The 21,616-nt window shown below is 50.2% G+C and overlaps 2 protein-coding genes and 1 pseudogene across 4 annotated transcripts in view; 1 reads left to right on the top strand and 2 right to left on the bottom strand.

Annotated features, from left to right (window-relative positions):
* The window catches only part of GNAZ (G protein subunit alpha z), a 54,032-nt gene extending 52,014 nt beyond the window's left edge, over positions 1-2,018 (top strand). For all 3 annotated transcript variants that reach the window (XM_050746253.1, XM_050746252.1, XM_050746254.1), the window contains exon 3: positions 90-2,018. In XM_050746253.1, the coding sequence (XP_050602210.1) occupies positions 90-434 (345 nt within the window). In that variant the 3' untranslated portion in view covers positions 435-2,018. The remainder of the gene's footprint in view (positions 1-89) is intronic.
* The window catches only part of RSPH14 (radial spoke head 14 homolog), an 83,232-nt gene extending 63,853 nt beyond the window's left edge, over positions 1-19,379 (bottom strand). Inside the window, exons 1-4 of the mRNA XM_050746255.1 lie at positions 19,235-19,379; positions 16,869-17,119; positions 15,494-15,596; positions 10,732-10,850 (exon numbers count right to left, since the gene is read on the bottom strand). Coding sequence (XP_050602212.1) covers positions 10,732-10,850; positions 15,494-15,596; positions 16,869-17,067 — 421 coding nt within the window. The 5' untranslated portion in view covers positions 17,068-17,119; positions 19,235-19,379. The remainder of the gene's footprint in view (positions 1-10,731; positions 10,851-15,493; positions 15,597-16,868; positions 17,120-19,234) is intronic.
* Positions 14,108-14,173, bottom strand: LOC126929910 (uncharacterized; annotated as a pseudogene).
* Positions 19,380-21,616: the final 2,237 nt, after the last annotated feature.

Genomic DNA, 21,616 nt, shown 5'->3' with positions numbered 1-21,616 from the left:
GCAAGGGCTTCCTCTGCCAGGGTTGTGGGCCTAAGGTCTGTTTCTGCCTGCTGCGGGCCTGATTAATGCCAGTAATTTCCTTTCCCCAGAGTCGGATGGCAGAGAGCTTGCGCCTCTTTGACTCTATCTGCAACAACAACTGGTTCATCAACACCTCACTCATCCTCTTCCTGAACAAGAAGGACCTGCTGGCAGAGAAGATCCGCCGCATCCCGCTCACCATCTGCTTCCCCGAGTACAAGGGCCAGAACACGTACGAGGAGGCCGCCGTCTACATCCAGCGGCAGTTTGAAGACCTGAACCGCAACAAGGAGACCAAGGAGATCTACTCCCACTTCACCTGCGCCACCGACACCAGTAACATCCAGTTTGTCTTTGACGCGGTGACAGACGTCATCATACAGAACAATCTCAAGTACATTGGCCTTTGCTGAGGAGCCAGGCCTGGGCCCGCCTGCCTATGGTGAAACCTATGGGGTGTCATGCCCCAACGCGTGCTAGAGAGGCCCAACCCAGGGGCAAAAAACAGGGGGCCTAAAGAATGTCCCCGCCCCTTGGCCTCTGCCTCCTTGGCCCCACATTTCTGCAAACATAAATATATATGGATAGATTGCTAGGTAGATAGACACATACACATGCACACACACACATCTGGAGATGGCAAAATCCTCTAAAATGTCGAGGTCTCTTGAAGACTTGAGAAGCTGTCACAAGGTCACTACGAGCCCATCCTGCCCCTTCACTTTGCCTTCCTGAGTTGGCCCCACTCCACTTGGGGGGTCTGCATTGGATTGTTGGGGATAGGCAGCAGGGCTGAGGCCAGGTAGGCCAGCTGCGCCCCTGTCACCTGGAGGAGGGCCAGCTCACTGCCCAAGCTCTGGCCTAGGGACCTTGCCGCTGACCAAGAGGGAGGACCAGTGCAGGGTCTGTGCACCTTCCCTGCTGGCCTGCACACAGCTGCTCAGCACCACTTTCATTCTGGACCCGGGACCTTAGGAGCCAGGTGACAGCACTAACCAGACCTCCAGCCACTCACAGCTCTTTTTAAACAGCTTCAAAATATGCAGCAAAAACCAACACAACAAAACGAGTGGCACGATTTATTTCAAACTAGGCCAGCTGGGATTCCAGCTTTTCTTCTACTAGTCTGATGTTTTATAAATCAAAACCTAGTTTTCCTTCTCTGACATTCTTTTTTTTTTTTTTTTTTTTTTTTTTTTTTGGCCAAATCTCGTGGTGTTTCGCAGAAAAAAATTTCAAATGCGGTTGAGTATTCTTTTTTAAATGCAGATTTTCAAAACATATTTTTTTTTTCAGGTGGTCTTTTTTGTGTCTGGCTTGCTGAGTGTAAAAGTTGTTATCTGGACGATTCTGTCTCTCTGCTCCAAAGAAATTCTGAAGTGAGTGGCAGTCCTGCGCCAGCCTCGCGGGACACGTGTTGTACATAAGCCTCTGCAGTGTCCTCTTGTTAATGGTGCAGTTTTCTGCTTTGTTTTTATTTAAGAAAATAAACACAACGTATTTAAAGAAGGTTCTTTCACCTGGGAGCAAATGAACAATAGCTAAGTGTCTTGGTATTTAAAGAGTAAATTATTTGTGGCTTTGCTGAGTGAAGGAAGGGGAGAAAGAGGTGGCACCCCTGGTCCCAGCATGCCCGCGCCTGAGACTGGCTGGGAATGCTCTGACCCCTGTGAAGGCACAGCCAGCGTTGTGGCCTGAGGGAGGCCCTGCTGGGACCCTGATCTGGGCCTTCCTGTCCCAGGGCCTGTGGGCAACCGTGTGGAAAGGACCTTCGCCAAGGGCCGTGTGTAAATACAAACTGTGCCATGGAGAGGAGAGGCACCACCGGAACCCTTGCTGGGTCTCCCTCCCTCTCTCCGTGCAGTAGCTGTGTGTCTGAGGTCAGTGCACAGAATCACAGCCAAGGACGTGAAGAGATGTACAGGGGAACGAGAAGCCGGTGATTGGATGAAAGTCAAAGGTTGTCTACTTTAAGAAAATAAAATACCCTGAATGGAGCCCAGCATTGTCCTGGTGTGCTATGTGTGTGGCTGACCTGTGGCTGGACCTGGTGCCATTTGGGAGGGCAGCCGGGGACACTTCCATTCTGAGGTCCCATATTCCAAACCCCACCCCTATACCTCCATACATTTAGGTAGAGTCATTTTGCAATGAACATCGTCAAGAATAAACATCACGAGAGGAAAGAAACTGCAAAGAGGGGAAACCTGCCAGGTCCATGCATTCCTGGTGTGGAGGTTTGTGGGTGATGATAACTCCTGCCCCTCCCGCTGCTCCCAAGACCCCACCCAACACTGACCCAGGCTGTGCCATACCCTGGCCCCCTCCCACCATGTGGACACCTTGGCCAAGGTCAGAGTCATCCTGCAGAGTGGAAGAGGTGCCCTGAGGGCCTGGAGGGTGCTTGTGCCCCCAGTAGTGTAGGGCAAACCTTGTAGGGTTGTGGGGAGGAGGGGTCCCTGAGCATGCAGTGCTTGCTGACTGGCTTGTGTGGTTAGAGGTATCTAGATATAGTGGAAAAGTGCTGATCAGAAGTCAACGGAATGCATTCACCAAGGGTCTGCTGCGAACCAGACACGGAGTCGAGCTCCTTACTAATGATTTTATGTAACACCCCACCTCGTCAGGTTGCCAGAGGTGCCCATTTTACAGACGAGGAAAGGTGCCTGAGGCCAGGGAGCAGTCAAGCCAGGATTCACCAGGCCAGGGAGCTGTCCTGCTCCCCCTGGAGCTGATCTTTCCTGCTGCCGGGGTCCTCGCCTGGATCGGCACCTGCACAGGACAGAAACCTACAGGGAGCAGCACAGAACCACCCTGCAGCCTCCTCAAAGCAGGACCTCAAGCAAAGTGGGGGGTCGGCAGGCACACACACACATGCACACACACAAGCACATGCACACGTACGCAGATACACACGCAGCCTTGGCACTGTCACCGCCCCATCCCCACTCCTAAGCCCACGCAGGGACTCCCTTCACACCTTCCTACGTCACCAAACAGCCAGAACCCAAAGGGGCTTTTGTTTCTGAAGAAATAACGTGTGACTTAAAATCGTTGAGACTTATTTTGTGCTTTTAATGCCAACTGTGAAAAGAGCAGTAATTTCACTGTGAGCATCTTTAATCTAAAAATACATGGCTAAAGGGAGAAAGGGATTGAGCCTCGCTTCCTAATGTGTGCAAAGATCAGAGGAGGCCTTCCCTGGAGCGTGGTTTCTCCTGGTTCCCAGAACCTCGTCAGGAGTCTCCAGTTCCCCCATAGGCTGCAGAGAAACCTCGGGCGCGGTCGGCCTCTCTGGCTCTGTCCTTCCCTACAGTTCACCTGCACTGGTTCTCCTCCTGAACCTGCCTTGTTCCGCTCTTGCTCCCAACGATCCCTTTGCCTGACATGTCCTTCCCCATCCTCTCAGCTCAAAGTCACCTGGGCGGCTTCTTGGAAGTCTCCTCCTTCCCCACATTCCATCTGCCAGGGCTCTAGGGTGGAGTGGGAAGGGGTGTTGGAAACTCCATTGAGCAGCTCAAGGCCGGCACCTCTGATCCACCTCGTCCCTCCAAACAATGCCCCACAGAGAAGGTGCATGCTGAGCTGGGAGGGTCCAGGAGTCTTAGCCCAGGGGAAGTAAGCACCAGGACGCACCAACGGAGCTGGTGAGAGGAGGCTACAGCAGGTGGCAGGGTGCCTGAAGGGGAGGGTCTGGGGATGGCTGGACCGGCCCTGCCCTCTGCAGGTGACTAACCCCGCCTTGTTCTACTTCACGCAGCTCCAGACTCCTTTCCCAGGACCCACCATCATGTGGCTTCCTGTGGGATATTGCCATCCTCACCTATAGCCCATGTGGTCACCTGGTTTGCAATGGGTCAACAACAGTGGTCACGATAATCCCAGCTCTCCTCTGTGACGGCTCACTGCGGGGGCACACTCATGGGAGGCCAAGATGCTTGATTCCATTCTACAGAAGTGGAAGCAGAGACCCTGAGAGGCGATGACTTATCAGTATCACACAGTGTGTGACAAGTGACCCCCCCAGGCCAGGACCTGAGGGGCTTTACTCTGTCCACATTCCCCAGATCCCCACAGCGGCCACAGGCCCTGGCACCCTACTTCCAACATCAGCGATCCAGAACAAATGGGTCCATCTGGCTCAGGGACAGTGCCAGGAAGGGCTGCACTGCACCATGAAGACTTGGGGCAACACTGAGACTAGACTTTGCCATGGACACTCACCTCACCCAGATGAGCCCGATGAGAGGGGGAGGCCTGGCAGTCCGGGAACCAAGAGGCCAGAGTGTCCCTATCGGTGACCATCATTCCTGCTAAGTCTAGGAATCGGGTACAACTACCCACCAAAGACTGTCAGGCCGAGGATGTGCCTGGGGTCCTGGTGCACCCTGCCCTGAGGGCAGGCAAGACAGAAAAGGGCCTGCTCCTCTAGGGCAGCTGGTCTCCACCCCTCAGCCTGTGGCATCAAGGGCAGGAGGAGGAGGGGGCTGCTCTGGACCCATCAAAGGATGCTGTGTGTCCACGGGTGGCTGCTGAGGAGGGACGGTGCAGTGGTGGCCCGCCCAAGGCCACTAGCCTGGGATGAGGTGCACCGCTCACTGCAGCAGGAGCACCTACTTTGCTTCTCCAGCAGCCCACATGCTGGGGTTCAGATGAGATTTGGGTGCATTCTGGGTGATACGGCTGTAGACCCCAGATTTCTCCCTAGCCTAGATGCTATGACTCCAGGGATGTCCCCTGCACTCCCAAATGACTTGGATTAAACTGCATCCAGACATTTCCCCCACGGCACCCTCCCACTCCCAAGCCCAGTTCTGCTCCTTTCCGAGGTCAAGGAGCCAATTTCCACAGGCAGGGCCCAGGTGCATCCTTGCTGCCTCCCTCCTCCTCCCAGGCTGGTGCTCTCCCCTGGGCTGGGAGGGTCATCTGTCTCCACCCCCAGGCTGCACACATGTGGAGTCAGGGTCAAACAGGCCCCATCATGCTGCTGCTAAAGCTGGGCTGGGGTCTCAGAGCCTGGCACAAGGAGAGGGTGACTGGAGGCAGGGCCAAAACAGACTCACAGGTGTGCCCATTCAGAACCGGTGGGATGGTAGAGGGATACTTCCGGGGGCCCTGAGCTGTTCAACTGCACCCCAAATCTGGTTAGAGAAGAATTGTCAATTTCAGCCACAGAACTCTCTCTCCCACAAAATGAAACCTGTTTTCTCATGGGGTTAGACAGGCTACGGAGCAGAAGCGGACCCTGTGCGTCACTCAGGGCCCAGCTGGCAGGGAGCCTGGGCTGGCAGCCTGTGTGTGGCATCTGCCTCTACAATCCTAGTTTCTCCTCTCCTGACACGGCACCACCACGGGGCATGAGAAGCCAGCCTGGAAGGAACTTAGAGAATGCGGAGCCACCGCTACCTGTGGCTGAGCGTGGCACGGTGGACCCAGGGCCCCTGCAGGGCCAGGGCCCACCTGGGACGATCCTCAGTCCTGGGGTGCCCCCTCCTGGTTACTCTGGGAAATCATGCAAGTCAGACCTGGCCAGAGCAAAGACTCTGAAACCATTCTCCCACAGACACCCATGACTCAGGGGAAGAGACGGAGGCACAGTGGCCAGAACAGAGCAGGGGCCCAACACATACTGTCAAATGAATGAATGAATGAGCAAGCAGGTAAGTGAACCGTAGCAAGAAGACAACCAACCAGTGATCCTTTAAGATATGACATAAAACCTACTAAACAACCAATATTTCTTGAGCGCTACCCATATGCCAGGTGTCCTGCCAGGTGCAGAGGGTGCCATGGTGAAAACAGCCTTCCAGTGTGGCCACTGATAGGAAACCATACCAATGGGCACCAGCATCCACTGGGAGCCAGCTAAGCCCTGCTCAGAGAGTGTCCCAGCTTAGCCACACAGATGACACCCACGCTCCCATAGGTGATGCTACTGCCCAAGGCCACATGCTGGCAAGAATAGAGCCACTGAAATAGATGCCCTCGCCATCCCCCAGGCCCCCACCCGGAGGCCCATGAAGGACACCACAAGGGGCACAGTCATACTGGCTAATCCAGAGGCCACAGCATTCAGTGTACCCCAGAACGGATCTCCTGGGCACCCACTATATTGCCCCCTTCCCTTCCTCCCTCTGCTCATTGTCCAACTGTCCCCTGCATAGCCAGTGTCCCAGGCTTCCCTTCTGGGCCCTTCACAGATCACAAGCAGCACCCAGCAAACCCTGCGATGAAGGGCCGAGGCTCCCCACCCTGACCCCCAGTGAGGATTTTGTTTGTGAGCTTGTCAGTACCACAGCTCCCTACCCTTTTTTTTTTTTTTTTTTTTTTTTTTTTTCTGAGACAAGAGTTTCGCTCTGTTTCCCAGGCTCGAGTGAGGTGGTGTGATCTCGACTCACTGCAAGCTCCGCCTCCCGGGTTCACTCCATTTTCCCGCCTCAGCCTCCCGAGTAGCTGGGACTATAGGCGCCGGCCACCATGTCTGGCCTTTTTTTTTTTTTTTTTTTTTTTTTTTTTTTTTTTGGTATTTTTGGTAGAGATGGGGTTTCACCGTGTTAGCCAGGATGGTCTTGATCTCCTGACCTCGTGATCCACTGCCTCAGCCTCCCAAAGTGCTGGGATTACAGGCGTGAGCCACCGCGCCCGGCCCCACAGCCCCCTGCTCCTAATGGTGCACCCGGTGTTTGTGGACTACAGAAAAAGCCAAGGGGAGGAGATGGGGAAAAGCAAACTCCTACATTTTAGAAGAAAATGTGGCAGAATATCTTAATGAGTCAGGGTAAAGAAAGAAAGATTCTCTTACACGGCACTCAAAAAAAAAAAAAAAAAAAAAAGCCCAGAGGAAAAAAATTGATGAAATTGACTACATTATTCAAATGAAAAACTGCTAGGGCCGGGCATGGTGGCTCACGCCTGTAATCCCAGCACTTTGGGAGGCCGAGGCAGGCGGATCATGAGGTCAGGAGTTCAAGACCAGCCTGGCCAACATACAGAAACCCCATCTCTACCAAAAATACAAAAATTAGTTGGGCATGGTGGCGCATACCTGTACTCCCAGCTACTCGGGAGACTGAGGCAGGAGAATCACTTGAACCTGGGAGGTGGAGGTTGCAGTGAGCTGAGACACACCACTGCCTTCCAACCTGGGTGACAGAGCGACTCTGTCTCAGAAAAAGAAAGAAAAGAAAAGAAGAAAAGAAAAGAAAAAAGAAAAGAAAGAAGAACTGCTGCAGCAGTGAATCAACAAAGGCACAGTGAGAAGCCAAGAAAACAGCCTGGGAAATGATATTTGCAACGTAGGTAACCGACAAAGGGTTGGAATCCAGGATAAATTACACACTCCTTCAAATCAATAAGAAATGGAAAAACAACTCGGCGACGGAATGAACATACTGTCTCCAGAGGCACTGCGCAGGAGAGGAATCTGAGGAGGTGTCAGGCAGAGGGAAGATGTTTCCTCTCACCAGGACAGGGACAGTAAAGCCACATCACAGTGAAACACCATAGCACATCTATCAGGCTGGGATATGCCCCGGGCTCTCTGGAGGCCAGAGGCTGGGCTGGAAGCAGTTGCGATATCCAGCAAAGCTGAAGGCAAACACACATTCTCCCTGGTTCAGTGATGCCCTCCCTGGCAGAGGCCCTAGGGGACTCTCTTTCCAGGGTACCAGGAAGCCCTGGGCAGGAACAGCCATGGCACAGTCCTTCTGCAGTACAGGAGTACAATCAACAAGCCTGCCAGCCTGGGATGGGCGAGTGTATCGTGATACATTCAAACACCGGCACAGTGCGCAGTGATGGAAGTGAATGAAATACAGCCAGTGGCGCGACATGGATTCATCTCAAAATTTCTATAAATCTCTAATGTTGCTTAGGTTTTTTAAGGTTTTGGAAGTAGCAGAGGGATACATGCAGCGAGATCCACTTACATAGTTTTAAAACATGCAAAGCAAGATTATATATAGTCCGTAAGTAATTATATCTGTGGTAAAATATAAAGATATGCATTTTGAGGACGTAGTCACTAAATTATTGGTGGTTCAAGGAAAGGCAGGAGGAAGAGTGCTCTGGGTGGGGGGAGGTTCACGGTGTGCTTGGACTGTACCTATGATTTCTTCAAATAAAAATTTCAAGCAAGTATAAAATATGGATGTAGAATGTGAAGATTTGGCAATGCTGGCTGGTGGTATCCAATGTTCCTTATCACCATCTCTGTACTTCTGGGAATGCCTTAAATAGTTCACAATCATTGTTAAGAGGACTGGTTGAGAGCAGCAAGTCCCCTCTCTCCACACTCCAAGAATGAGCGGACAGGACCCTTGCTTATTCCTCAGGTTCCTGCATGGTGAGCACAGGACATTCATTTAGCTCAACCCAGCACTGGTCCCCTGTGGATCACCCTAATAAACCAGGGGCTCTCAACCCTGGGGCACGTATGACTATCATTCAAGGTGCGTTTTCAGAAACATATGTCCAGGGCCCCACCCCCAGAGACTGATCCTGGTGGTCTGGGAGACGACCAGGGGCATGGCGGTATTTTTAAAAAACCATAGCCCTAGCATGCTCAACTCCCAGCCCAGATCAGCTGGAAGAAGATGTGCTTCAGGGGCCAAGCAACAATCCTGGACCCTCACGGGCTCTGCTCTGTTGGGCCTGCCTATCTGCGCCTGATCTCATAGTCATTTCTCTCTGAGCCTTAACCCAGGGAATGCTCAACGCCTGGTTTTGAACGTTTACACTCCATCCTTTGGCAGGACGCTGAGCTATACACCAGGCCAGCGTTTCCACTTCATCCTCACTTCTGGCCTCTGAGGCAGGTACTTTAGACATGGGAAATAACCTGTCTGGGGCACACGGGGAGTGAGGGGAAGGGCAGAGGGAGCCCAGGTTCATCTGACTCCTGGGCTATGACATCTGTTTATCCACCTTGAGCTAAGGTATCCCCTTCACAGCCTCCTATCATGGCCCTTGAAATGATTCCCTCGTCTAAAAATACTCATTGCATCATGCGACCGGGCAGATATCAATCTGCCATAAATCTTAACTCTCTAGCTGTGGTTACTGGGTAGCTGTTACTCCGGACGCCCCATCTAATCAGCGGGGCTGGTGGGCCAGGAACTATATGCAACATTGCCTCTGGGGCAGGCCTTTTTTATCCTTTAAATGTGTGCTATGGTATTTCACAAAAGAAAACATTTACAGGACATCCCCTTTTAATCATCAGGGAAACATAAATTAAAACCAAAATGAGATACTACTACACACCCACCAAAATAGCTAAAATAAAAAGACAGAAAAAAATCTATGATTGATGAGGATGTAAAGCACCTGGAACTCTCATATACTGCTAATGGAAGTATAAATTGGTACAAGTATTTTATTTACATTTTTTTAGAGACAGGATCCTGCTACGTTGCTCAGGCTGGAATGCAGTGGTTATTCATAGTTGCGGTCCCATTACTGATTGGCACAGGAGTTTTGACCTGCTCTGTTTCTGGTCTGGGCTGGTTCATCCCTCCTTAGGCAACTGGTGGTCCCCCCATCTCAGGAGGTCACCATATTGATGCCAAACGGTGCAGACACCTGATGGGCATAGGGCCCTACAGCCTAGAACTCCTAGGCTCAAGCAATACACCTGCTTCAGCCTCTTGGGTAGCTGGGACATGGCATGTGCCAGATGCAAATATTTTAGAAAACCATTGGGTACTACCTTCTAAAAGCTGAACACAAACTTACCCAGGCCAGCCATTCTCTTCTTAGGTATGTTTTGAAATAAATGGATATACATGTCCATCAAAAGACATTTATAGCCACTCTATTCTTGGTAGCCATAAGCTAGAAACAATTCAGATGTCCATCAGTAATGGAATGGGTAAGTAAACCGTTGTATACTACATAGTGTAAATACCATACTCCAGCATTAACCAGCAAAAATCAGTAATACATACCACATGTAAATCTCAGAAATAAAACATTAAGCAAAAGTAGCTACAAGCAAGATATTACAAGCTGTATGTTTCCATTTATATAAAGTTTTAAAAGGGGCATCATCTGTAGTCTTATAAATTGACGACCCTGTTTATCATTGGTAAGGGTAATACCCAGTATGAGCATGTGGGAAGTTTCTGGAGAGGTGGTAAATATTCTACATGTCTTGATTGGGGTGGCAGTTACACGACACATTCACTCAGAACAATTTAACCAAATGTTTGTTTAGTATATGTGCTTGTCTTTTCTTTCTTTCTTTTTCTTTCTTTCTTTTTTTTTTTTTTTTTTTTTTTTTTTTTTGTCTTGAGACAGAGTCTTGCACTGTCCCCTGGGCTAGAGTGCAATGGCATGATCTTGGCTCACTGCAACCTCTGCCTCCCAGGTTCAAGCGATTCTTTTGCCTCAGCCTCTTGAGTAGCTGGGACTACAGGTGCACACCACCATGCCTGGCTAATTTTTGTATTTTTAGTAGAGACAAGGTTTCACCATATTGGCCAGGCTGGTGTCGAACTCCTGACCTCGTGATCTGCCTGCCTCGGCCTCCCAAAGTGCTGGGATTACAGGCGTGAGCCATCACACCCAGCGGATATGTACTTTTCTAATATGTATGTTGTAATTTAATAAAAAGTTGATGATCTACACCCTGGTACATATGTGACCTGGAGAGGAGACTGATGGACAACTTGAGTGCCCAGCAGATCTGTGTGCAGGACGCGAGCCTACCTCTAGGCACCTGGACCAGCTGCATGTATGCCTTGTACAGGTTCCCCCGGCAGACTGGGCTGAGGTCATTCAGCAGGAAGGACAGGGCAAGGACGATGTCGTGCTCTAGAAAGGCGTATCTAGGGAAGGGAGGGTGGATAGTGACATAAGTGAGACCATGCCCTAAGAGGCTCAAATAAGAAGGATCAGGGTCCCTGCTGGAATCTGATCCATGCTATCTGGGGTAGACCACATTCCTCTGGCTTTCTGGGAGCAGAGAAAGGATACAGGTGCATGACCCATCTCACCTGAACCTCCAGGGGAGCGAGCTCAGCAGGCCCAGCCCACCTTGGCCCCTTGTTCTTCTGGTCTCCCTTGCCACCACATCTATGTACACCAGTTATGCTTGTCATTATCATTATACAAGTTCAGTAAATATTAGGCAAGTCAATTAGTTGCGAAGAGAGTTTTCTTTTTCAAATTTTCTTATGAGAAAAAGTTGAATGCTTTGAAAGGACTCAAAATTGAGCCTCAAAAAAAAAAAAAAAAAAAAAAAAAAATGAGATGATTGGCCAGGCGCAGTGGCTCACACTTGTAATCCCAGCACCTTGGGAGGCCGAGGTAGATAGATCACTTGAGGTCAGGAGTTCGAGACCAGCCTGGCCAACATGGCAAAACCCCATCTCTACCAAAAATACAAAAAATCAGCCAGACATGGTGGCACATGCCTGTAATCCCAGCTACTCAGAAGGCTGAGGCACAAGAATCACTTGAGCCCAGGAAGTAGAGGTTGTAGTGAGCTGCGATTGCACCACTGCACTCCAGCCTGGGTGACAGAATGAGACTGTCTCAAGAAAGACAAAAAAAAAGAGATGATTGTAAAAGATTCTAGATGGCTCACACCTAATCCCAGTGCTTTGGGAGACTAAGGTAGGAGAATCACTTGGACTAGGAGTTCAAGACCAGCCTGGGCAACATGGTGAGACCTCGTCCCTACCTAAAATGTTAAAAGTTCAGCTAGACTTGGTGGTGTGTGCCTGTGTTCCCAGCTACTCAGCAGGCTAAGGTAGGAGGATCATTTGAGCCTAGGAGTTTGAGGCTGCAGTGAACTAGGATCGTGCCACTTATCCAGCATGGATGACAGAGCTAGATCTTATCTCTTAAAAAATAAAAAGATTCTAGAAGGGTTTTGCCTGCAGACTATTTCATTAATGTCTTTGAGTTCTTGCTCTACTTTAAAGAAACCAAAGCTGCAAATCAGATGATGTTATGAGTATGGTTTAAGCAAAAAATAAATAAATAAATAAATAAAATAATATATATATATGAGAGGAAACACCAATCAGTGATCTCATATTCAACAAAAAGCCTGGGTCCCACATGAGGATTGGTGAATGCCCTATCATATGTGTTTTGGGTTAAAATGAACGATTTAAAGGAAACCATTTCTTCAGTTCCTTGCTTTGTAATCATTTCTTTTGATTAACCAACTGACTGTTGAGCCTGAATGCATCTGAAAGAGGCCTTCTGAGGTGACATCTGTCAGGGCTGGGTCCAGGAATGAATGAGAATGCATGTGCAAATCGCTCAGCCAAGTGTCCATAGGAAGTGCCCAATCAGCTGTGCCACTGCAGCACTGGTCACAGTTTCACTTATCATGTGTTTTGAATCGTTCTGGAAGAAGAAGTCACCGTGGGACACACAAGTTGCAGGGGTCTTTCCTGACCGTGGGGGCCTCCTTGGTCAGTGCCTAGTCACCCACTCCATGTCTCTTGTGCTTTTTTTTTTTTTTTTTTTTTGAGACGGAGTCTCGCTTTGTCGCCCAGGCTGGAGTGCAGTGGCCGGATCTCAGCTCACTGCAAGCTCCGCCTCCCGGGTTTACGCCATTCTCCTGCCTCAGCCTCCCGAGTAGCTGGGACTACAGGCGCCCACCACCTCGCCCGGCTAGTTTTTTGTATTTTTAGTAGAGACGGGGTTTCACCATATTAGCCAGGATGGTCTCGATCTCCTGACCTCGTGATCTGCCCGTCTCGGCCTCCCAAAGTGCTGGGATTACAGGCTTGAGCCACCGCGCCCGGCCCGTCTCTCGTGCTTTGAAAGTCAGTTGTGTGGCAGAGCGCGGTGGCTCACGCCTGTAATCCCAGCACTTTGGGAGGCCAAGGCAGGCGGATCACGAGGTCAGGAGATCGAGACCATCGTGGCTAACACGGTGAAATTGCGTCTCTACTAAAAAACACAAAAAATCAGTTGGGTGTGGTGGCGGGCACCTGTAGTCCCAGCTACTCGGGAGGCTGAGGCAGGAGAATGGCGTAAACCCGGAAGGCGGAACTTGCAGTGAGCCAAGATGGCGGCACTGCACTCCAGCCTGGGCGACAGAGCGAGACTCCGTCTCAAAAAAAAAAAAAAAAAAAAAAGAAAAGAAAAAAAAAAAATCACCACTGACCTCAAGGGAAATTTAGAAGTTGGCCACATTTCTGAGAACGCTGAAGGAGTGCATGGGCCAGGCCCTTATCAGGTCCTTGCTCAGGGATGGTCACTTCACCACGTCTTCCTGCCTTGCTAATGTGGGCACAGCCAGGACCCCTGGCTTAGGCACTCCAGGTTCTGCTAAACAAATCCTTACTACCATTTGTTATAAGTAGGTTGATGTAAAAGTAATCGTGGTTTTTGACATTACTTTTAATTGCAAAACCGCAATTACTTTTGCACTAACCTAATAATTGCTCAGGCTTCAAGGACCTGTCCTCCCAGCATCTGTCCCCCCTCACTGGGGATTACTATCTAATGTCCGTATCAGGTCCAGAAAAGTGGGGGGGAAAAAAACAGCAGGAAAGGTGACTTGATCCTGTGTGCCCCTAACCTTTTAAAGTACCTTGCCTGGGTCATCTAAGATCTGCAGAGTGAGGCTGGGATCAGGAGTGTTGCCCAGATCACAGAGCAGGAAAGAGGGGGCCCCCCAAAAGGCTGGGGCTTGTGCCCTGACTTCGCCAGTCTGTCTGCAGTGCCAGCCTGCCCTTTTTGGTACAAAGCATGTGAATTAAGATGCTAGCCATGGCACCACCTCCACCTACACATACATACGGTTCACACAAGGCCAGGGCTACACATAGGATCAGCCACCAAGGCAATGAGAGCTTGGGAACTGGCAGGGCTGAGTAACTTTGGGTTTTGTGAGATGCCCTGGCACTCCTGAAACGATTTGAAGCCTCTCTGAATGGCTACCTGTTTATACCAAACAACCCCCCAAGGCAGTCAGCACCTTGCCTTTCTTGTCTTTTCTTCTTTCTGGGCCTGTGCACACTGGGCAGTGGCCCCTTTATCCAAAAGACCTGGGCCAGGGCTTGGGGGTGTTTGTGATGTGCGGTTCTGTATTTTTGGGGGATGGGGACAGGGCTGGTGGGGAGAAGTTCCAGTGAAAACCAGAAAACCTCCTAAACAAATTCTAAAAGAGCTGTTAACACTGGGGTTTTTTTTCTAATACAAAGTAAAACTATTGATCACTGGTGAAGAGGGTGAGCTGAGCTGATGTGGGAAAGCCTCTCCAACCACATCCACCCTGTTGCCCCAACACCTAACTAAAATACTCTATGAAATCTTTTTTAAGTGTAAAATGTGAAGCTGTGCTGGTCAGGCGTGGTGGCTCACGCCTGTAATCCCAGCACTTTGGGAGGCTGAGGCGGGCAGATCATGAGGTCAGGAGATCGAGACCATCCTGGCTAACACGGTGAAACCCTGTCTCTACTAAAAATACAAAAAATTAGCTGGGCGTGGTGGCAGGTGCCTGTAGTCCCAGCTACTCGGGAGGCTGAGGCGGGAGAATGGCGTGAACCTGGGAGGCGGAGCTTGCAGTGAGCCAAGATCACGTCACTGCACTCCAGCCTGGGTGACAGAGCAAGACCCCACCTCAAAAAAAAAAAAAAAAAAAAAAAAGAAAAACTGAAGCTGTGCTTACACAGGAAAAGGACACTTGCAGGTGCCAGAAACCAAGAACCCAGCCATCATGAACAGGAAGTGAGGCCACCAGTCCAGACCAGATATGCAATTTGACGCTGTTATTTTACCACCTTCACAGGAACAGGAGCCAAAGCCACAGGCCCTGTGGGGATCTGGGTTGGGGAACTGGGCTCTCTGTAAAAAGCTAAGAAATGGCAAAATTGTTGCAGAGGTAAGATCTGAACTTTCTTCCCACCTTGAAAGTGGGAAACTCAGCTGGGTCCGGTGGCTCACGCCTGTAATCCCAGCATTTTGGGAGGCCGAGGCAGGCAGATCACTTGAGGCCAGGAGTTCGAAACCAGGCTGTCCAACATGGTGAAACCTGTCTCTGCTAAAATTACAAAAATTAGCTGAGCGTGATGACACATGCCTGTAGTCCCAGCTACTCGGGAGGCTGAGGCACAAGAATTGCTTGAACCCAGAGAGGCAGAGGCTGCAGTGAGCTGAGATGGTGCCACTGTACTCCAGCCTGGGTGACAGAGTGAAAGACTGTCTCAAAAAAGAAAGAAAAGAAAAAGAGAGAGAGCGAGAGAGAGAGAGAGAGTGCTCAGAGCTCGGAACTAACATAAAATAAATAAAAATTAGTCTGGAACAGAGGGTCCCATAAGATCCACACAGAGGCAACCCAAACCACCCCCACAGAGTCCTGCTCTGGCTAAATAGAAGCCCCTCCAAAAACTGGTGCTGCAGATAAAACTCCAGAGCACTCTACGCAGCTCAAGGGCATCATCCACCCAGGGGAGAAGTGCGGCTGGCAAGCGTCACACTGGTTTCCGGAACAGCATCCCACCTGCCCACGCTATGGCTCGCCGTGATGTAGAGCACCTCCGTGGTCTTTATCCGCACCATGCTGTTGCTATCCTTCAGCAAAACTTTCAGGTTCTCCATACAGCCTACAAAAAACAAACCAACCAACCCACCCTTGAATGTTTGCCAGTCTCAGAAACCAACTAACCCAGAAGTCAATAAGTGGGCCAGTTGGGGCAGGAATGTACCAGAGGTTCTGCTGCTTTGGGGCACTGGGGAATCATGTTGGTTATGCAGCATTTCAGAGTCACTGAAGAGGCTCATGTCTCATCCAACCCTCCTTGTGATTCTCCCTGCACACTTCCTACCAGTGCCTTCTCACAAAGTCTGCCATAAGATTAAGAAAATGGGCTTTGTCATTTCTTTGACCCCAGGAGAGATATGGGGTCAAATTACAACCCTGTGTCAAACTAGTCACATGACCTTGAGTGGGTTACACCTAGGGATGCCAGATTTAGCCAATAAAAATCCAGCTTTGTCTGGGCATGGTGGCTCATGCCTGTAATCCCAGCACTTTGGGAGGCTGAGGCAAGCAGATCACCTGAGGTCAGGAGCTCAAGTCCAGCCTGGCCAACATGGTGAAACCCCATCTCTACAAAAATACAAAAATTAGCCAGGCATGATGGCAGGTGCCTGTAGTCCCAGCTACTCAGGAGGCTGAGGCAGGAGAATCACTTGAACCCAAGAGGCGGGGCTTTCAGTGAGCCATGATAGTGTCATTGTACTCCAGCCTGGGCAACAGAGCGAGATTCCATCTCAAAAAAATAAATAAATAAATAAATACAAATTCAGCTTTATTTATTTATTGGGCAAACCTAGACTGACAATCCTTCTCTGAACCATGCTTTTCTTATCTCTGGGTTGAGAATGGACTCTCCCTTGTAGGTGGCCTTTCTGAGGATTAAGATAATCCAGGCTGCGTGTGGTGGCTCACATCTATAATCCCAAAACTTTGGAGGCTGACCTGGGAGAATCAATTGAGGCCAAGAGTTCAAGAACAGCCTGGGCAACAGAGCAAGATCTTCTTTATTAAAAAAAAATTTAAAAATTAGTCAGGCATGGTGGTCCATGCTTGTAGTCCTAGTTACTCAGGAAGCTGAAGCAGGAGGATCTCTTGAGCCCAAGATTTCAAGGTTACAGTGAGCTATGATTCTGCCACTGCACTCCAGCCTGGGAGATGGCAAGACTCTGCCTCAATAAACAAATATTTCTTAAAAAGAACCTGGGCACTCTGCCTATAGCGGAACTGGCCTGGAGTCAGCTTCAAACAACAGCAACCCTTATTACTGAAGTTCTACCCAGTGTCCGAAGCCATGCTAGGACCCCAGTCATGGCCACCTGTGCTGTGTCACGCTTACCTATGCTCATGGCCTTGTAGATACACTCGGGGTCATGCATGAGGTCACACAGGGCCATGAGGGCTTTCTGCCTCGTCTGGAGGTCCTCTGACTGCAGCTCCTCCTTCAGCTTGGGCAGGGCCCGATGGCCATAGGCAGTGGTAATCTGGGTAGTGTTGATGTTAACGGGAAACTCCATGGAGTTCTGGGAATGGGCCATCTATCCCCAACGACAGAGGCCTTTCCAAATGAAGTTCTGCAGAAACCACTCACTAAAAGAAACCAAAAAGCTGTCATTATTTCTACTATGATTTAAAAGCTACTTCTCATTTGATCCTCCAAACTGTGAGGGCAGGCAAATGGGTATTTTTACTTTCATTTTACAGATAAGCAAACTGAGGCTGACAGCAATTAAGAGATTTGCTCAAAGTCCCAGTGAAGGTAAGTAGCAACCCAGACTGCAAACTCCAGAGCCCCGCCCCCCCCCACAATAGTGCTTCACAGAAGAAACCACTGATACTTTCATCTGGATCTTCAGTCAAAGGCAAAACAAACCAAACAAGCAAACTCCGAGATGGTCACTCTGTTTAGTGCTTATCCTGTGCCAGCAATAAGTAGTATCCAACTCAACTACCCCATAAGGAGGGGGCTTGTTTTATCCATATTTTACAAATGAGGAAACTGAGGTTCTGGCCAACGACCTTACTGGAGGCTGTGAAAGTGGTAAGACTAGGAGCAAATATTGAAATCTGGGTCTAGCTCATTCACTGCCAGGAAGCCATATTCAGATGCTTCTGACACATCCATGAAAAGGAATTAATGTTAAAAGGTGATTTATGGGCCGGGCGCGGTGGCTCAAGCCTATAATCCCAGCACTTTGGGAGGCCGAGGCGAGCGGATCACGAGGTCAGGAGATCGAGACCATCCTGGCAAACACGGTGAAACTCTGTCTCTACTAAAAATACAAAAAAACTAGCCGGGCGTAGCGGCAGGTGCCTGTAGTCCCAGCTGCTTGGGAGGCTGAGGCAGGAGAATGGCGTCAGCCCGGGAGGCGGAGGTTGCAGTGAGCTGAGATCGCGCCACTGCACTCCAGCCTGGGTGACAGAGCGAGACTCCGTCTCAAAATAAATAAATAAATTAATAAATTAATTAATTTAAAAAAGGTCATTTATGGCCAGGCGCGGGGGCTCACGCCTGTAATCCCAACACTTTAGGAGGCCTGAGGTGGGCGGATCACAAGGTCAAGAGATGGAGACCATCCTGGTCAACATGGTGAAACCCCATCTCTACTAAAAATACAAAAATTAGCTGGGCGTGGTGGCATGTGCCTGTAGTCCCAGCTACTCAAGAGGCTGAGGCAGGAGAATCGCTTGAACCCGGGAGGGGGAGGTTCCAGTGAGCCAAGATCGTACCACTGCACTCCAGCCTGGCAACAAAGCAAGACTCCGTCTCAAAAAAAAAAAAAAAAGGTGATTTACTTTTATTACAGACACACACACACACACGCTTTCAGCAACTATGCGCAGTGTAGGTTAGTAGTTAAGAACTGGCTCCGGCCGGGCGCGGTGGCTCAAGCCTGTAATCCCAGCACTTTGGGAGGCCGAGACGGGCGGATCACGAGGTCAGGAGATCGAGACCATCCTGGCTAACACGGTGAAACCCCGTCTCTACTAAAAAAATACAAGAAAACTAGCCGGGCGAGGTGGCGGGCGCCTGTAGTCCCAGCTACTCGGGAGGCTGAGGCAGGAGAATGGCGTGAACCCAGGGGGCGGAGCTTGCAGTGAGCCGAGATCGCGCCACTGCACTCCAGCCTGGGCGACAGAGCGAGACTCCGTCTCAAAAAAAAATAATAAAAATAAGAACTGGCTCCAGATTCAGGCCATGGTGACCCTTGGCAAGTTTCTTCCTCTATCTGTGTCTTTCTGCAGCTTCAAAGGGGAGATGATAACAGTACCTCCTTCCCTGCCTCCCAGAATTGTCATATTAACGAATACACGTAAGCCTGGCATACCAGGGCTTCAGATATGTTGGCTGTGGTTATTACTATGGTTGTTATCATGGTTAGTAGAATGGACAGGCCCCAGGCCTGTAGGAATCTACTCCAAAAGGTAAGCCAGATGCTCACGCGGGACACCAGATGACAACAGTAGAAGTGGGGGCCGGGCTGGGAGGGACGTGGCCATGTTTGAGTTGAGCTCCCCTCGCAGGAACGGTGGGCGCTGGAGACACAGAGGCCTGCCCTCTTCTAAGGGGCGTGGGCTGGGAGAGTCCGGCCGGAGACGAAAGTGCGTGATTTTGAGTGTGGGGACAGGGCCCTGTGTGAATGGGACTGGGTGGGTCACTGGGCTTCCCGTCCCCGGGCCCCTAGCCCACCGCCGTCGCCTCACCTGCCTCCGCAGCCCTTTCTGCTTCCAGTAGCGCGTGTCAGTGGCCAACCTATTCAGTTGCCAGGCGACATCGTTGCCAGGCGACTCCGGTAGCGTCCCCAGCGCAGCTGTCTACATACTCAGCGCCCACTGCGCAGGCGCAAACAGCCCAAGGCTGCGGCCGGCTGCAAAGCGGGATCATTTACAGGGTTGCTGCGGGGACCAAATGCAGCTCAGCTTTCTTCAAAGTACAGAAGGGAAGGGAAGTGACTTATTTACGCCCTTCTCTGTACTGGGTACTTTGCATGCCTCTGATCCTCAGAGTAAATTCATAAGATGGCAACATCTAGTTTAGGGACAAGAACCTCAGAGCAGTTCAGTCGATTCTCCAATTTTTTTTTTTTTTGGACAGAGTTTCGCTCTTTCGCCCAGGCTGGAGTGCAGTGGCGCGATCTTGACTGCAACCTCCGCTCCACTCCGCGCCACGGACTCCCCCAACCCCGGTGCAAGTGATTCTCCTGCCTAAGCCTCCCAAGTAGCTGGAATTATAGGTGCCCGCCACCACACCCGGCTAATTTTTGTATTTTTAGTAGAGACAGGGTTTCGCCATATTGGCCAGGCTGGTCTCGAACTCCTGACCTCAGGTGATCCATCCGCCTCGGCCTCCCAAAATGCTAGGATTACAGGCGTGAGCCACTGCGCTCAGCCAGTTTCCCCCAAATTACACAGGCCTGATCTCTGTACCGCCTAGCCCTGCCCATGCCCCTTGCTCTGCAGGCTGACCTCCTGGTAATGACAAAGGTTAGCCCCAGCAGTGGACCCAACACACTGCTGGCCGGTGTAGCTGTTCTCAAAAGCAAGCCAGACCCAGCCACCACCTGCATAAAACCCTCCATGGCTCCCCACTGGTCTCAGGGCTGAGTCCAAACTCCTAGCCTAGTGCTGAAGTCCCTGGGTGATGGCCTCCTCCAGCCATGCTAGACTCTCTCTTAATCCCTCAAATGCCACCTCGCTCCTGAAACCTGAGTGCCCTGTAACACTAATTATTACCTCTTTGTCCTTCAGGATGCAACTTGGTGAACACTTCTTCCATGAAACCTTCCTTCTCCCTGAAGGAGTGAAGTATGCGCCATCCCAAAATATGCTGGATTGGTATATTGACCATTTTGAGTTGACAACATTGGAAAAATAGTAGCCTCAGAAAGGGCTAGCTGGGCCAGGTGCAGTGGCTCATACCTGTAATCCCAGCACTTTGGGAAGCTGAAGGGGGAGAATTGCCTGAACCAAAGAGTTTGAGGTTATAGTGAGATATGATCACACTACTGCACCCCAGCCTGGGTGACAGAGTGAGACCTCAACTCTAAAATAAATCAATAAATAAAGATAATTTTTTAAAAAAGATACAAGAAAAGGCAAACAGATATGCTTCTTTCTGCATTCAGCAAGCCATAAAGATTCCTCTAGGAGGGGTACCCTCATTATACCAGGGCAAGAAAATAGCCCTTATCAGCTGAGACTAAAAATTGGGGACTGCAATGGACCTGAATAAATATACTTAATCCTGTCTTCCACTAGGTTTATGCCCCTCATATTATCTCCTAGTGAATCCCCTGGAATTTACTGCCCCTAGCCAGATCCCCTTTGTCCTGCCATTTCTTCTCAAATTTGTCATCCTTTGTCTAAAAAGTATAAAAGCATCTTGCTTTGGCCACTTCTCCAGACTTCACTCTGGTAAAGATCCCCACGCGCATGTAAAACTAATAACATTTGTATGCTTTTCTCTTGCTAATCTGCCTGGTGTCAATTTGGTTTCTAGATCTAAGCAAAGAGCCCACTTAAGAGCTAAAGGAGGGCCGGGGCCAGGTGCGGTGGCTTACGCCTGTAATCCCAACACCTTGGGAAGCCAAGGCGGGCGGATCACATGAGGCCAGGAGTTCGAAACCAGCCTGGCACACATGGCAAAACCCTGTCTCTACTAAAAAAAAATTAAAAAATTAGCCAAGCATGGTTGGTGCGCACCTGTGGTCCCAGCTACTTGGGAGGCTGAGGCAGGAGAATCGCTTGAGCCGGGAGGCGGAGATTGCAGTGAGCCAAGATCACGCCACTGCACTCTAGCCTGGGTGACAAGAGTGAGACTCCATCTCCAAAAAAAAAAAAAAAAAAAAAAAAAAAAGCTAAAGGAGGGGTTCAAGGTGATCTCTAGCTCTTGTCAAATCCCCAAATCCAAATTAGTAAGTGATCCCACAGCTTAACCTTCCCTTCTCATAAATCCCATTGGCACACTCCCCCTAATTCTCTATTTAATTCTTTGCTTCCCGCAGCAGACTCCAATTTCCCTGAGGGTGGACACCATGTCCGTTCTGTTTCCTTGTCTCCCCAGTGCTGGGCATATACCAGGAAGCT

This window comes from Macaca thibetana, chromosome 10, assembly GCF_024542745.1.
Source record: "Macaca thibetana thibetana isolate TM-01 chromosome 10, ASM2454274v1, whole genome shotgun sequence".
NCBI lineage: Eukaryota > Metazoa > Chordata > Mammalia > Primates > Cercopithecidae > Macaca > Macaca thibetana.
This window is presented reverse-complemented; position numbering and strand designations above follow the sequence as displayed.